The 16,064-nt window shown below is 41.5% G+C and overlaps 1 protein-coding gene across 8 annotated transcripts in view; it reads left to right on the plus strand.

Moving 5' to 3' along the window:
• DLG1 (discs large MAGUK scaffold protein 1) overlaps positions 1-16,064 on the plus strand; it is a 740,792-nt gene that overhangs the window by 665,587 nt on the left and 59,141 nt on the right. For all 8 annotated transcript variants that reach the window (XM_045030010.1, XM_045030012.1, XM_045030020.1 and 5 more), the window contains one exon: positions 14,949-15,063. In XM_045030010.1, the coding sequence (XP_044885945.1) occupies positions 14,949-15,063 (115 nt within the window). The remainder of the gene's footprint in view (positions 1-14,948; positions 15,064-16,064) is intronic.

Raw genomic sequence — 16,064 nt, forward strand, 5'->3', positions numbered from 1 at the left:
GATAAATCTCAGTCCCTCCTAGTCTCTGCCTGTGGTACATGATAATATAGTCTCCTTTGGGTCTCATTTACTTTTGTCTCTTTTCCATTGTCGTTGAGTTTAGTGTGCAGTGTTGGTGGCCTGTGATATACAGGTCAAACTAGATCTAGTGGTCATAGAATCATAGAATATCAGGGTTGGAAGGGACCTCAGAACGTCATCTAGTCCAACCCCCTGCTCAAAGCAGGGCCAATTCCCAACTATATAATCCCATATCCAGCTTCTTGTCCACTGTAACCCCTAGGTCCTTTTCTGCAGAACTGCTGCCTAGCCATTCGGTCCCTAGTCTGTAGCAGTGCATGGGATTCTTCCGTCCTAAGTGCAGGACTCCGCACTTGTCCTTGTTAAACCTCATCAGGTTTTTTTTGGCCCAATCCTCTAATTTGTCTAGGTCCCTCTGTATCCTAGCCCTACCCTCCAGCGTATCTACCACTCCTCCCAGTTTAGTGTCATCTGCAAACTTGCTGAGAGTGCAGTCCACACCATCCTCCAGATCATTAATGAAGATATTGAACAAAACCGGCCCCAGGACCGACCCTTGGGGCACTCCGCTTGAAACCGGCTGCCAGCTAAACATGGAGTCATTGATCACTACCTGTTGAGCCCGACGATCTAGCCAGCTTTCTATCCACCTTATAGTCCATTCATCCAGCCCATACTTCTTTAATTTGCTGGCAAGAATACTGTGGGAGACCATATCAAAAGCTTTGCTAAAGTCAAGAAATAACACATCCACTGCTTTCCCCTCATCCACAGAGCCGGTTATCTCCTCATAGAAGGCAATTAGGTTAGTCAGGCATGACTTGCCCTTGGTGAATCCATGCTGACTGTTCCTGATCACTTTCATCTCCTCTAAGTGCTTCAGAATTGATTCCTTGAGGACCTGCTCCATGATTTTTCCAGGGACTGAGGTGAGGCTGACTGGCCTGTAGTTCCCCGGATCCTCTTCCTTCCCTTTTTTAAAGATGGGCACTACATTAGCCTTTCTCCAGTCATCGAGGACCTCCCCCGATCACCATGAGTTTTCAAAAACAACTAGGCCAGTGGTCCCCAACCTTTTGGTCTGGTGGGCGCCAGACAAAGGACCGTGGCTGAGGTGGAGCATCCGCCGAAATGCCGCCGAATTTCTGTGGTGTTTCGGCGGCGACGCCTCTCAATGATGTCACTTGTCGGCAGCTAGTAGCATCATTGAGAGGCGTTGCCGCCGAAACGCCGCAGAAATTCAGCGGCATTTCGGCAGATGCTCCACCGCCGGCCAGGATGCCATGGCGCCCGCTGGCACCGCGTTGGGGACCTCTGAAGTAGGCATTAATCTCTATGAAGTTCCCCCATGATCACACAGCTATTTTTCCTACACATCATAGGTAGGAAAGGTGTTCATCCTCATCCCTAGTGTGATTTGGTGGTCTGTAGCAGACACCAGCTAAAACCCCTTCTTGTGCTTTATCTATTAGGACACTGATCCATAAGCATTCAAGATTTTCAATGACGCAGAAACTCTTAATGCTATTTTAGATATAGAGTGCCACTCCCACTCTCCTTTTGCCCACTCAATCCTTTCTTAAATATAGGTTATAACCACTGATTTTAACATTCCAATCATGCATCATTCCACCAGGTTTCAATAAGACCAACTAGATCAAATTTATGCTCATAAATGCAATTCCGGATCCTCTTGTTTCCTAGGCTCCTAGCACTAGTGTATAAGCAACTCAAGAATTTCTTCTCTTCATGTCCTTTGGTTCCTTGGTGAATTTTATTCTCGATTCTGTACTAAGTGAGTGTTCATATCTTCCCTATTTTTACCTTCCTGTTTTATTATTAGTTTCACACCCTCCTGACTCTTCTAGCCAGCCTCTCCTGAGGACATCAGTTCCTCTTCTGCTGAGGTGAAGCACTGTGGAGGCTATCCAAACTATACAGACCCCTTACCCCATAAAAGGTGGAGCAATGTTCCACAAAGCCAAAACCCTACATTCTACACCACTTACCTAGCCAGCGGTTCACTTCCAGAATCATCTGCTTTTTGTCTTCCTTCACTTGTGGAACAGGAAGGCTCTCAAAGAAGATTGGTTGGACATTTTTCTTCTTCAGCATGCTTCCAAGTCCCTGAAGTCATCTATTATCTGTGAGATATCCCGTGATGCAGAGTCATTAGTGCTGATATGAATCATCAGTAAGTCTACGTTTTAGTCATGGGTATTTTTTTAGTAAAAGTCACGGACAGGTCACGGGCAGTAAACAAAAATTCACAGCCCATGACCTGTCCATGACTTCTACTATATACCCCTGACTAAATTGGGGGTGGGGGCAGCCCGGGGGCACCACAGGTGCTCGGGGGAAGGGGCTCCGCAGGGGTTCAGGAAGGCAGTGGCGTAAGGCCCAGGATCCTCGCTGGTGCTGGCATGGGGGGTGGGGTTGGCAGAGCCGGCAGGCTCCCTGCCTGGCTCCACGTCTCTCTGGAAGTGGCGACATCCCCCTCATTCAGCTCCTAGGTGGAGGCATGGCCAGGCAGTTCTGCACGCTGCCTCCACCCAGAGCGCCAGCTTCACAGCTCCCATTGGCCGGGAACTACGGCCAATGGGAGCTGCAAGGGCAGTGCCTGCAGGCGGAGGCAGTGCACAGAGCTGCCTGGCCATGCCTCCACGCTTCCGGGGAGCCCCCCAGGTAAGTGCTGCCCAAAGCCTGTCTCATGCCCCAACCCCTTGTCCCTTCCCACACCCAAACTCTGCTGCTGCTGGGGGCAGTAGGCGGTGACCTGAGACTGCCCCAGCAGCAGCCGGTGTGACTGGTGCAGGAGCAGCCTGAGCTGGCCCCAGGTCATGCGCACCAGCCACTGCAGAAGTCACGGAGGTCATAGAAAGTCACGGAATCCGTGACAAACTCGCAGCCTTAACCATCACCAATGGATCCTTCCCCATCCACTTCACAAGCTGTCTAGTCTTAGAGTGACATCTTGGCTCCAGGAAGGCCACACACCATTTCATTATTGTCTGTCTATCCCTGTTGATACTAAAACCCATCTTGCAAAATGCATGTGATTTAGTCACACCCGCATGCAAAAGTAAGATGATTCTGTTAAAGCAATACCAGTTTTCACATGAGTGCTCAAAAGCACCTTCTCACTGAGGCTTCTTTCCCCACTTTCTGCACCCAGTTGCTTCAGGAGTACTGCTGTTCCTGAAAATGCTACAAGAATTATTTAAATGGGCAAAATTGGCTTCTTCATTCGACTAGACCATTTTGGCTGAAATGTTCCAAAAACTCACCTTCATGCGAGGACTAAGCCCTCAAAATTAAGCCAGATAGATTAAAGTTCTGAGTAACTAAAAATGGGATGAAGATGGAAATGCAGAGACCACATATTAACTAGAGTTGTTGCTACTGGTCCTACTAAATACATGTGCATAATATAGCTATTACAATTAGTGAGTTATTGCATGTGCTTTTTGGATAAGGCCCAAAGGCCCCAAGTCTAAGCAGAGCTACTGGCCAAAGTAAGAATGTAGTAATACTCCAATAGTGAAAGAACTGTCATTGGATACCTATTACATAGTAATTAAGAGTATTCATATAAAAGTGTTTTTCTGTTTGCAGTTCTGCTGAACAAGTCGACCTCATTTCTAAAAGAGAAATAAGACTGTTAAGTGATCTGATTAGTTGAGCATTCTTAGGTGCTTGATGGATCAGTGTGTGATTAAGAGAAGATGGATCAAAGTGCTAGAGAGGAGATTGTTAGGTGGTGTATTATAAAACTGCATTTAAAAGTGTGTTATTCACATAACTGGACAACATTTATCTCTTGGATTTTTTCTCTCTCTGTATTAGGTGCAAAATGTATTCAGAGTCCAGTTTAATGTTTAGTCCAAATCCCTGATGGATTCAATTCACAATGTTGCTGGTGAACACAGATATTCTGGGGTTTTTTCTGCAGTATTAGATAAAAAATATCACATACTAGCCAGAAGGGTATCTGTACTCTATTCTAAAGTCTGCATTCTGGTGAGCAATGTTTGAGAGAAGATGTACATCTGCTAAATCTGAGCTATATTCTATAATCATTTTAAAATAATTAATTTTATATATTTCATGCCTACCTTACCTTGCCAAATGCTTCATGAAGTGGAAGGGTTATTATTATTGGGTATTATATTTTATAGGGCATTAGCTCGATTCTGTCGGATTTTACCGAGTGTACGCGCGTGCTCATTTAAAAAAAAATACTATTGCCTTTGAAATTTGGTCCAGGGATTGTCTTATGTATGTAGCTAAATGAAACAACTGAATCCTATTCTCTGGAAATTAGTATTTAATTCATATGTGAATTTCCTAGAATGGTTTCATGTGCAAGTGCTCTGAAAAATCTTGCATACACTCCTTAAGACTCTAATCAAAGCAGCACAAAGCCAATAGGACTTCAGCGAAATTAAGGAGATCCAAGTATTTGTTGTACATCAAGTGATTTAACTTCACTCACTTTAGGTTATGAAATTGTTAATTCTTAACTATTAAAACTAGATGGAAAGACTGACTTGTTCACTAACTGAAACACGTTCTCTAAAATGTTGCAGTTTATACTGCTCTTAGGTACGCAATTTTCAGTTTCCTGTTATTTTCCTGTTTGTTATACCTGCTTCTGTTAATTTTTGAGTAATCCAGATTAGTCAATTAGTGAGACAGATTCGAAAGATACTTCAAGAATAGAGAGAGGGTTCTGTTAAAAATAGTCCTGCCAGACAAAGGTATAAGGCTTACTATGTTTTAACCTTTTTGAATGTCACTTTCTACAGTATTTTTTTAATTTGTTAGTCTCCTTATTTTTAAATACATTTTGGCCTTTAACAAAGTGTAAATGCAGTTATGAAAAAGTGTAGTAAATATAAAGGTGTCACAGATGGTATTGTTCATTTTAGCAGTGAACAGATATCTCTTCTCAGTTTGAAACTGAAGGGTGCTATCGAAACACGTACTGAGAAAATGCATATGTCATCCTCATAATCTGTTTCGAACCTAGTGGCCCAGCCTTTCTAATTACTCATTGTAACCTCAGTAGGTGCAGTTTGCAGCTTTCATGCATGCTAACAAGTCTCCTGTGTATGTGGAATCTGGTTGTCTCTTATGTTAATTTGATGCGTTAATACAGAACAGGGGTCGGCAACCTTTCAGAAGTGGTGTGCCGAGTCTTCATTTATTCACTCTAATTTAAGGTTTGGCGTGCCAAGAATACATTTTAATGTTTTTAGAAGGTCTCTTTCTATAAGTCTATAATATCTAACTAAACTGTTGTTGTATGTAAAGTAAATAAGATTTTTAAAATGTTTAAGAAGCTTCATTTAAAATTAAATTAAAATGCAGAGTTCCCTGGACCGGTGGCCAGGACCCGGGCAGTGTGAGTGCCACTGAAAATCAGCTTACACCCGCAGGTTGCCTACCCCTGATATAGAAGCACTAAGTATCCATGCAAATAAATTAATTGCGCCTAGAAAATCACAGTAAAACTTTGTATGCTTTTGAACTGATCCACAAATATTTTAAAAAGTGACATCTGTCTGGGTAGTTATAAAATACCTACTGTGGTATCTAGATACTGTGTAGATTAAAGGCTGTATTCATACATACTAGTCCTTAATTAGCAAATATTATCTAAGAATATTAAAGTAGGAGTTATTTATTTTTATGAAAGTACACCTCCCTAAGCAACTCTAAGTTGCCTATATAAACAGTTTACAAAAATATATTTGTATCCTACATAGGACCAAAACCCACATTAAAAAACTTCCTGACACTAAACTAAAATTTGCAAATAAACAAAAAAAGTTGTAAAAAATAATTAATAGTGAAAGTAGGTTTCAGTGAAGTACAGTAAAAGCTCCAAACCAATATAACTTACTTTACAAAAATTATACACCTTTGAACAAAAAACAACCTTTAGAATATCTGGAAAAGAACACTGAAGTGATCCATTTTACCATATAATCCTTTACCACTCGCTCTCACCTAACCCAATTTACACTTCCATGCAAACCTAGCAGTGCCCCCCAAATTTGTAAAATTATACACAACAATGAAAATGGATAACTAGTAAGAGATTATTGGAAATGGATCTCTTGGAGATAGGATTTTATAATTACCTAATAATTTATTTTGACTTTTGCATAAACTTTTATATTTTGATTGGTGGGGTGGGATGCTCAACTTTTTAAAAACATTTTTAATACTGAATTACCCTCTCCCTCCCCGCCCCATCAGCCCAAATAAACATCAGAAGTTTAAATCTGTTTGGAATATAAGATTCACAGCAAGGGATCCCTGTTCTGACAGATTTAATGATGTCCATTAAAGTGGGGTTCTCCCCTGGAAGGGGAGAAGGAAAATGAAGAAAAAGGGAGGGGGGGAGGCTTTTATCTATATCTGAACATTTTCAGCTCTCAGGGCTTAGTATGAATAAGAATCTGTACTTCTTCATGTCCCCCTGTTCCCAATTCCCTGCATACCATTCCATGCCTCCCCCATCATCTGCACTACCCTCCATGCTCCCAATCCCTTGCTCCTTCATCCCTCATTATATCCCAGGCTGATGCACCCGCCTGTCAGAATCCCCTTTCCAGGATGAATTAATTGGCAACTTGTCTCTTCTCCCCAGGCCATGTTTCTCACAGTTCACTGCCCCTTCACCATGTAACTCTACATTTCCCCATCTGTTCCTCCTTGCACACTCCAAATCCACAATCCAATCAAGGAAATCAGTAGTAGGTCATTGTATAAACATTTTAAACCTTGCTCAGTAATAGGTCATTGTATAAACATTTTAAACCTTGGAATGAGACCTGTACACATGTGACAGAGGCCATAACCCCAGGTAACAGAAAAAACCGGAGAAAAAAGAAACATACTGTATATTGCCTCTTGAAAGTTTGCACTCCGCCACACATAGGATTTCTCCACCTCAGTCTACTGTCCTGGAGCTTTGTTTTCAATGCAATAGTAGCTGACATTTAAAGTTCTTATTTCAGTGGTTGCAGACATGTATTCCACTCAGGTGTGCATGCACCCAGTGCACCAAAGCCAGAGAACTTTGCCTAGTAGTGGATGATCTGGTCCTGATGGCAGACAACTCCGAGAGTCTCCAGCAAATGCTTGACATCACCATCCAGGCTGCCAACTGGATGAGACTCCGTTTCAGTGCCAGAAAGCATACATCCTTGCATATCGATGGCAGTAGAAGGGATTTGGTCCAGGCAACGCCATTTCAGATCCAGGGTGAACTTTCCTTGAGGACGGGCAAGCTTACCAACATCTTGGCACGTCAACGGGTTTCCATGTCCAGCAGACACCTGAGAATACCATTGCGGAGATCCTACAAGATGTGGCCAGTATTGACTCTTTCCTACTGGCACCATGGCAGAAGATCAACGCCTTAAACACCTTCCTGGGCCAGTAATGAACTGGTGTACATCTTGCACACCCGCTGGCTTCTGACATGCCTGGATGCCATGGTGAGGAACATCACAGAGAGTACTCTGCAGGATGCAGTAAAGAAACGAACCACCAGGACCCCCTCCAACCAAGATGTCACAACCTACCTGAGTGGCTTGCTGGAAGGTGAATTTGGAAGAGACGGGGAGACTTTACTTCACTCTACTCGTGCCCGCAATGCTACGTGACGACTGGAGAAGCGTATCATAGACGATTATGGTTGTAAGAGACCTCAGGAGATCATCTAGTCCAACCCCCTGCTCAAGGCAGGATCAACACCAACTAAATCATCCCAGCCAGGGCTTTGTCAAGCCAGGCCTTAAAAACGTCTAAGGATGGAGATTCCACCACTTTCTTATGTAACCCATTCCAGTGCTTCACCACCCTCCTAGTGAAAAAGTTTTTCCTAATATCCAACATAGACCTCCCCCACTGCAACTTGAGACCATTACTCCTTGTTCTGTCATCTGCCACCACTGAGAACAACCGAGCTCCATCCCCTTTGGAACCCCCCTTCAGGTATTTGAAGGCTGCTATCAAATCCCCCCTCACTCTTCTCTTCTGCAGACTAAACAAACCCAGTTCCCTCAGACTCTCCTCATAAGTCCTGTGTTCCAGACCCCTAATAATTTTTGTTGCCCTCCACTGGACTCTTTCCAATTTTTCCACATCCTTCTTGTAGTGGGATGCCTGACACAGTACTCCAGATGAGGCCTCACCAGTGTGGAATAGAGGGGAATTATCACATCCCTTGATCTGCTCGCAATGCCCCTACTTATACAGCCCAAAATGCCATTAGCCTTCTTGGCAACAAGGGCACACTGTTGACTCATATCCAGCTTCTTGTCCACTGTAACCCCTAGGTCCTTTTCTGCAGAACTGCTGCCTAGCCATTCGGTCCCTAGTCCGTAGCAGTGCATGGGATTCTTCCGTCCTAAGTGCAGGACTCTGCACTTGTCCTTGTTGAACTTCATCAGATTTCTTTTGGCCCACACCTCTATTTTGTCTCGGTCCCTCTGTATCCTATCCCTACCCTCCAGCATATCTACCACTCCTCCAAGTTTAGTGTCATCTACAAGCTTATTGAGGGTGCAGTCCACACCATCCTCCAGATCATTAATGAAGATATTGAACAAAACTGGGCACTCCACTTGATAGCAGCTGCCAACTAGACATGGAGCCATTGATCACTACCCGTTGAGCTGACGATGTAGCCAGCTTTTTATCCACCTTATAGTCCATTCATCCAGCCCATACTACTTTACCTTGCTGGCAAAAATACTGTGGGAGACCGTATCAAAAGCTTTGCTAAAGTCAAGGAATAACATGTCCAGTGTGTTCCCCTCATCCACAGAGCCAGTTATCTCATTATAGAAGGCAATTAGGTTAGTCAGGCATAACTTGCCCTTGGTGAATCCATGCTAACTGTTCCTGATCACTTTCCTCTCCTCTAAGTGCTTCAGAAGTGATTCCTTGAGAACCTGCTCCATGATTTTTCCAGGGACTGAGGTGAGGCTGACTGGCCTGTAGTTCCCTGGATCCTCCTCCTTCCTTTTTTAAAGATGGGCACTACATTAGCCGTTTTCCAGTTATCCAGGACCTCCCCCAGTCGCCATGAGTTTTCAAAGATAATGGCCAATGGCTCTGCAATCACATCCACCAACTCCTTTTGCACCCTCGGATGCAGCGCATCCATCCCCATGGACTTGTGCTCATCCAGCTTTTCTAAATAGTCCTAAACCACTTCTTTCTCCACAGAGGGCTGGTCACCTCCTCCCCATGCTGTGTTTCCTAGTGCAGTAGATGACCTTGTTTGTGAAGACGGGCAAAAAAAGCATCGAGTACATTAGCTTTTTCTACATCCTCTGTCACTAAGTTGCCTTCCTCATTCAGTAAGGGGCCCACCCTTTCCTTGACTTTCTTCTTGTTGCTAACATACCTGAAGAAACCCTTGTTACTCTTAACATCTCTTGCTAGATGCAACTCCAAGTGTGATTTGGTCTTCCTGATTTCACTCCTGCATGCCTGAGCAATATTTTTATACTCCTCCTTGGTCTTTGGCCAATCTTCCACTTCTTGTTAGCTTCTTTTTTGTGTTTAAGATCAGCAAGGATTTCATTGTTAAGCCAAACTGGTCACCTGCCATACTTGCTATTCTTTTTACACGTCGGGATGGTTTGTTCCTGCAACCTCAATAAGGATTCTTTAAAATACAGCCAGCTCTCCTGGACTCCTTTCCCTCTCATGTTATTCTCCCAGGAGATCCTGCCCATCAGTTCTCTGAGGGAGTAAAAGTCTGCTTTTCTGAAGTCCAGGGTCTGTATTCTGCTGCTCTTCTTTCTTCCTTGTGTCAGGATCTTGAACTCGACCATCTCATGGTCACTGCCTCCCAGGTTCCCATCCACTTTTGCTTCCCTTACTAATTCTTCCCTGTTTGTTAGCAACAGGTCAAGAAAAAGCTTTGCCCCTGGTTGGTTCCTCCAGCACTTGCACCAGGAAATTGTCCCCTACACTTCCCAAAATCTTCCTGGATTGTCTGTGCACTGCTGTATTGCTCTCCCAGCAGATATCGGGGTGATTGAAGTCCCCCATGAGAACCAGGGCCTGTGATCTAGTAACGTCTGTTAGTTGCCGGAAGAAAGCCTCGTCCACCTCATCCCCCTGGTCTGGTGGTCTATAGCAGACTCCCACCATGACGTCACTCTTGTTGCTCACCCTTCTAAATTTAATCCAGAGACTCTCAGGTTTTTCTGCAGTTTCATACTGGAGCTCTGAGCAGTCATACTGCTCTCTTACATACAATGTAACTCCCCAGCCTGTCCTTCCTGAACAGTTTATATCCATCCATGACAGTACTGCAGTCATGTGAGTTATCCCACCAAGTCTCTGTTATTCCAATAACAACATAATTCCTTGACTGCACCAGGACTTCCAGTTCTCTCTGCCTGTTTCCCAGGCTTCTTGCATTTGTGTATAGGCACTTAAGATAACTTGCTGATAATCTTGCTTTCTCAGTATGAGGCAGGAGTCCTCCCCTCTTGTGCTCTCCTGCTTGTGCTTCCTCTCAGTATCCTGCTTCCCCACTTACCTCAGGGCTTTGGTCTCCTTCTCCCGGTGAACCTAGTTTAAAGCCCTCCTCACTAGGTTAGCCAGCCTGCTTGCAAAGATGCTCTTCCCTCTCTTCGTTAGGTGGAGCCCATCTCTGCCTAACACTCCTTCTTGGAACACCATCCCATGGTCAAAGAATCCAAAGCCGCCTCTCCGACACCACCTGCATAACCATTCATTGACTCCCATGATTCAACGGTCTCTACCCGGGCCTTTTCCTTCCACAGGGAGGATGGATGAGAACACCACTTGCACCTCAAACTCCTTTATCCTTCCAGAGCCACATCAGTGATCCGCTCAAGGTCATTCTTGGCAGTATTATTGGTGCCCACGTGGAGAAGCAGGAAGGGGTAGCAATCCAAGGGCTTGAGAGTCTTGGCAGTCTCTCTGTCACATCCATCACATCGTGAATCCTAGTTCCTGGCAAGCAGCACATTGAGGAGGGAGTCCCCGACCACCACCACCTGCCTCCTTCTCTTGGGAGCGGTGGTCATGGAACCCCCATCCCTAGGAGAGTGTATCTCATGCCTTCCAATCGGTGGAGTCTCCTTCTACTCCCTTCCCTCAGATGTATCATCTAGTCCACTCTCCACATTGCTCACCTGTATCTACATTGCTGGTACATGGATGCTCCTCTTTCTTCTTCTGGAGGTCACATGCTGCCAATTTTCCTCACCGTCCTTCTGTCCCCGCTGTGCAGCCTGCTCTGATTCTTCGGACTGTTGTGCCTGTAAAAGCATATCCTGACGTCTGTCCAGGAAATCTTCATTTTCTCTTATGCAATGCAGGGTCGGTACTTGTTTCTCCAGACCTTGAACCTTCTCTTCCAATAGGGAGACCAGCTTGCACTTTATACAGACAAAGTCACTTCTGTTCTGTGGAAGAAAGACAAATATGGCACATCCTGTGCTTTGTTCCAGGTGGGTCCTGAGTGGGCCTGACTGTTATAAAAAGGCAGTCAGCTGTGAACCAGCTAAGTGGCAAACAGCAGAGAAGCTAACAGAGGCAGCTTGACTGGGAGTTCGCCTGGGGAGAGCCCAGTGAGGCTTTCATCTTTCAGGCTTCCCTGAGTAGTTACTGCAACAGCTGAGGAAGCTCTTAGAAGGAAAGTAATATGGATGGTGAGTGATCAGCTGTTGTGACCTGCATAGAATGTGCCATGTTTGTCTTTCTCCCCTTTTCCTGTCCTCATGCTGACTTGGGTGGTACTGCACCTGACCATACATTGTCAGCCCCTCCCCCACCCCCACCCCCGCAACTGATGCCTCCCTACCCACCCAAAGGTATGCGATTAACAAGCATTAACTGTGATTAATTGACAGCCCTACTTATCATATAACAGTAAATGTATATCAGATGTCATGTATGTTTCTATTGCTGTTTGTGCTGTGTCAGTGTATTTTTGGAAGTCATTTAGCTAAATCAAATTATTTTCATTCCTCCTAATGCATTATTGATGTGGCAGGGGATTCATTATCTGACTTAATAGTAGATACACTTCTCTTATGGATTTTTGTGGATTCATAGTCATAAGAGCATTATAAAAGCCTATGTAGAATAGAATTATTCCCATTTTACAGATGGGGGACTGAAGCACAGGATGACTACGTGACTTGCCCAAGGTCATACAGGAAGTCTGTGGTAGGTCAGGAAGTTAAACCCATGTCTCACTAGTCCTAGACTAATGTCCTAATCCCAGGACTATACTTGCTCTCAAAAACTCATTGATTTCTCTTTGGCAGTTCTTTCTCTTATAAACTACAAAACAAATCCAATTTAGCAAAAACAAACTCAAGTGAAAAATTTGTTTATAAGTTACAAGACTATATGCTGCAAAATCAATAGGGAGAATTTATTAAAAGCAGTGTTGATATTGATAAAAACAAACTATCCAAGACACTTAAACCCATTAATTGTAAAGATGTTTTGTGTCTGACTCCTCGTGTTTAAGATGGTGACTTAACATCAAATGAATTTTAGTTTATGTATCTTTCTTCTCTTATAAAAGGAGACTATAATTTTATTGAATTATTATTATTTTTTATTAATTATGCCTAAAGGCTCTAATTTAGATTGAGACCCCATGGTGCATATAAGAGACAGTCCCAAGGAGCTTTCATTCTAAATAGACAGGACACAGTGTGAGGGGGAAAAGGTACGTGGAAGGAAGAGATTTGCACTGGATCGCTCAGTACATCAGTAGCTAGCTGGGAATAGAACCCAGCTGTCCTGAATTGCAGTCCAATGTCCTTTCCACTACACAATGCTGCTTCTGTAATGTTTAATTCCCCCTCCCCAATATTTTGAACTTTATTACTTCGAACATGGACAGCATTACAGGAATAACTGCTGTTTATAGGATTTTGTTCATCTTATTGAAGAACTACTTCTGCATCTGAATTAGGGTTGGTGAACTATTCAAATCTGTACCTAATCCATACCATTTAAAAAAAAACTACTGACCACTTCTGAGGATCATCAGAATAGGTTAGGAAACCATTGTCTGATATCATTATTGTTTATGCAGTGTTGTTGTAGCCATGTTGATCCCAGGATATTAGAGAGACAAGGTGGGTGAGGTGTAACAGAAGTTGGTTCAATAAGATAGTACCTCACCCACCTTGTCTTTCTGATATCATTATGGTTAGCATGTTGGTTGATTAGACTAATAGAAAGCTATTTCCTACTTTGGCTAACAAGGCCAATGTGCTACAGAAAAAGCCTACTTCATTGAATTTTCTCTTGTAAAATATTCCATGTTGCCTGTTTATAGATTTTGAAGTGATTTTTCTCCTGTCTATAGTTACACTAAATATTCTGGTTATTCATGACTATATTTTTGTAAAGATGAATGTTACAAAAAATTCTGTAGAATTTTAATGAGATCACAAACATGGTGTTTAAAGTGATTGTTGTAGGGGAAAAAAAGAAAAGCTTATGATTTCTACACTGAGGAGGAGCTATTTATTATTCTTATATTTCCCAGGGCAAATTTGATTTCCACTGTGATGAGGGAGGAGAGTGGAGGAGAGAAGTAAAAAAAAAAAAAAAAAAATTCAACTCAGTGACTGTGCCAGTCTCCCACTGTAGATTTGCCTTAATCTTAAGTCACATGGTGTTTTAGGCAAGGTGGACAGTGTTGCTGTGGAACGCTTCTTTTTATCAGAAAGGTTTTAGAAGTGATCTGCAGATACTGAAGTTAAAACTAATCAACTGAAAGAAAAATTGCCTTGTTTTGACTGGACATTTTATGCTGGTAACATGTAAGTACAGCACTTCAGAAGCTGTTGATAGTGAAAAGGATCCTATTATTTTACTGTCTCTATTTGTAGGTAAAATCAAGTGCATTTAGCACAGTTATATTAACACACACAGTGCTGCTTAAGAACACAATCCGTTTATAGTAGGATTAGCATTGTGCATAATTATGTAAATAGAGTTATTTCTAATACAGATTACAAGTGGATCAAGAATTTGTAGCAAAATTCCTAGATAGTTTTTTTTCTTGTCTTTTACATTATTCTTTTCCCTCTTAAACATTACTTTAGGAAATGTGTTCTATATATTGCTCACTTCTACTACTGAATGCTTTATTTGATTCAGAACACAATAACTCCATATAATACCTATCCAGTTCTATTTTCATTTAAGAACTACCATTTATTTAAGTAGTGACTTCAGGTTACTAAGACAGACCTTTTATTAGGTTTAAAAGATCATCTTTTGTTCAGTAGTCTTTTAAACACAATAATAATATATTGTGAAGTTTTCTTTTGGTTATGGGGTAAAATTTATCTGGATTAATTAACATTTTCTTTGTTATTGCAAAAAGTGATTTTTGTATTTAATATGGTTAATTGATTTGTTTTGTTTTAAATAAAAACACTTATCTTTACAGCAAAATTCCACAGACGACATATTGAATTACTGTGCATTGAAACCACCCATGTAATCTTTATGTAAACTGAATATTTAGATGTATTTGTTTTTTTTCTGAATTCTAGAATCTAAATTCTGGTAAACTGATGAAATCACAATTCGTTAGAAATATTTTTCTTATTGAAAAGAATTTTTCATTATTACTTTTTATATTTCAAAGAACGCCTATTAATGCAAACATGTGTAAGATATAATTTTAATAGCACAAAATTAGTAGTAGTTAAATTAGCATTTTAATTATTGTATTTAAAGAGGTTTATTTATATTTTAAAATTTGATAAAAATAGATTTTTGTTTTATCAAGCTCTCAACATCTTACCAAATAACTTAATTGCTGATATTTTGGGAAAATAAATGATTCTGTGATTTTTTTTCCCGTGTTACAGAATACAGTCGTTTTGAAGCTAAAATACATGACTTACGGGAGCAGATGATGAACAGTAGCATTAGCTCAGGATCAGGATCTCTGCGGACCAGCCAGAAGAGGTCCCTATATGTCAGGTAAGGATTTTCCTCCCCAAATTTCACACACACGCCTTTAAGCTTAAATACTTTTGCTTCTGAATTCAAGTGTGCATTCAAGTGTTCCATTTATTCATGAAATTGTACAAAATGCAGATGTACAAAGACTTCAGTGAGATTTGATTTGCAGAAAATGAAATACACCTGCAAAAAAAATGTAACCATATATATCAAGCAAATGTGTTGTACTTTGCTAAACTATGGTAGTCTTCACCTTCTCAGCTACCTTTTAGGAGGGGGAAAAAAAGGTATAATTTCACTATTTACCTTACATATTGAGAATATTTTGAAAATACTGTTTTCCTTATGATATGTGAATACAAACTCATTCAGAATCAGTTTTCATGTAACATAGTTCCTTCAGCCTGATTCAATTATATCTTAAGTTTATATATTAGTGGTTTCACAGTTTGTTGTATCATAATAATTTCCATAGCAGTCAGGAGAAGGAGCCAATGCACTGAAGGTAGTAAGCTATTTTACATGCACTAATATCTTCAGTAAATTTGTATACATGGAACAGAAAGCACAAAAAATGCAAAAAGAAAATGGAACCATGAAAAGAGTTTCAAATTATTAGGAAGTGTGAGGTTTTTGCTGAAATGCAGATTCTTAATATGCAACTGAACTGTCATAGTAGCTTATCATACATTGTGACATGCAAATTATAGAATTTGGTTACAAAAGCATGCGCTAAAAACAAATCAGACTTTATTTGACCTGTTCATTTTGTAAGGGGTGATATATCAATATTAGACTAGTACAGCAAATTTCTGCTTGCCCAAGGCAATTTTACTTTAAACAGGTGAATAAAATATAACCAGTTTTTCATTATTATCAATAATGATTGTGAAGGGTAGGCAAGTACATTTTGTGTTTGTACTGGCAAAATTTCATGAGTCTTTTGCAAGGCTTAACTATTACAACATTAGATAATTAAGACTAATTGACAAAACCTTAGTGTTATTCTAACTGCTGCT

The sequence above is a fragment of the Mauremys mutica genome, chromosome 9 (assembly GCF_020497125.1).
Source record: "Mauremys mutica isolate MM-2020 ecotype Southern chromosome 9, ASM2049712v1, whole genome shotgun sequence".
NCBI classification, from domain to species: Eukaryota; Metazoa; Chordata; order Testudines; family Geoemydidae; genus Mauremys; species Mauremys mutica.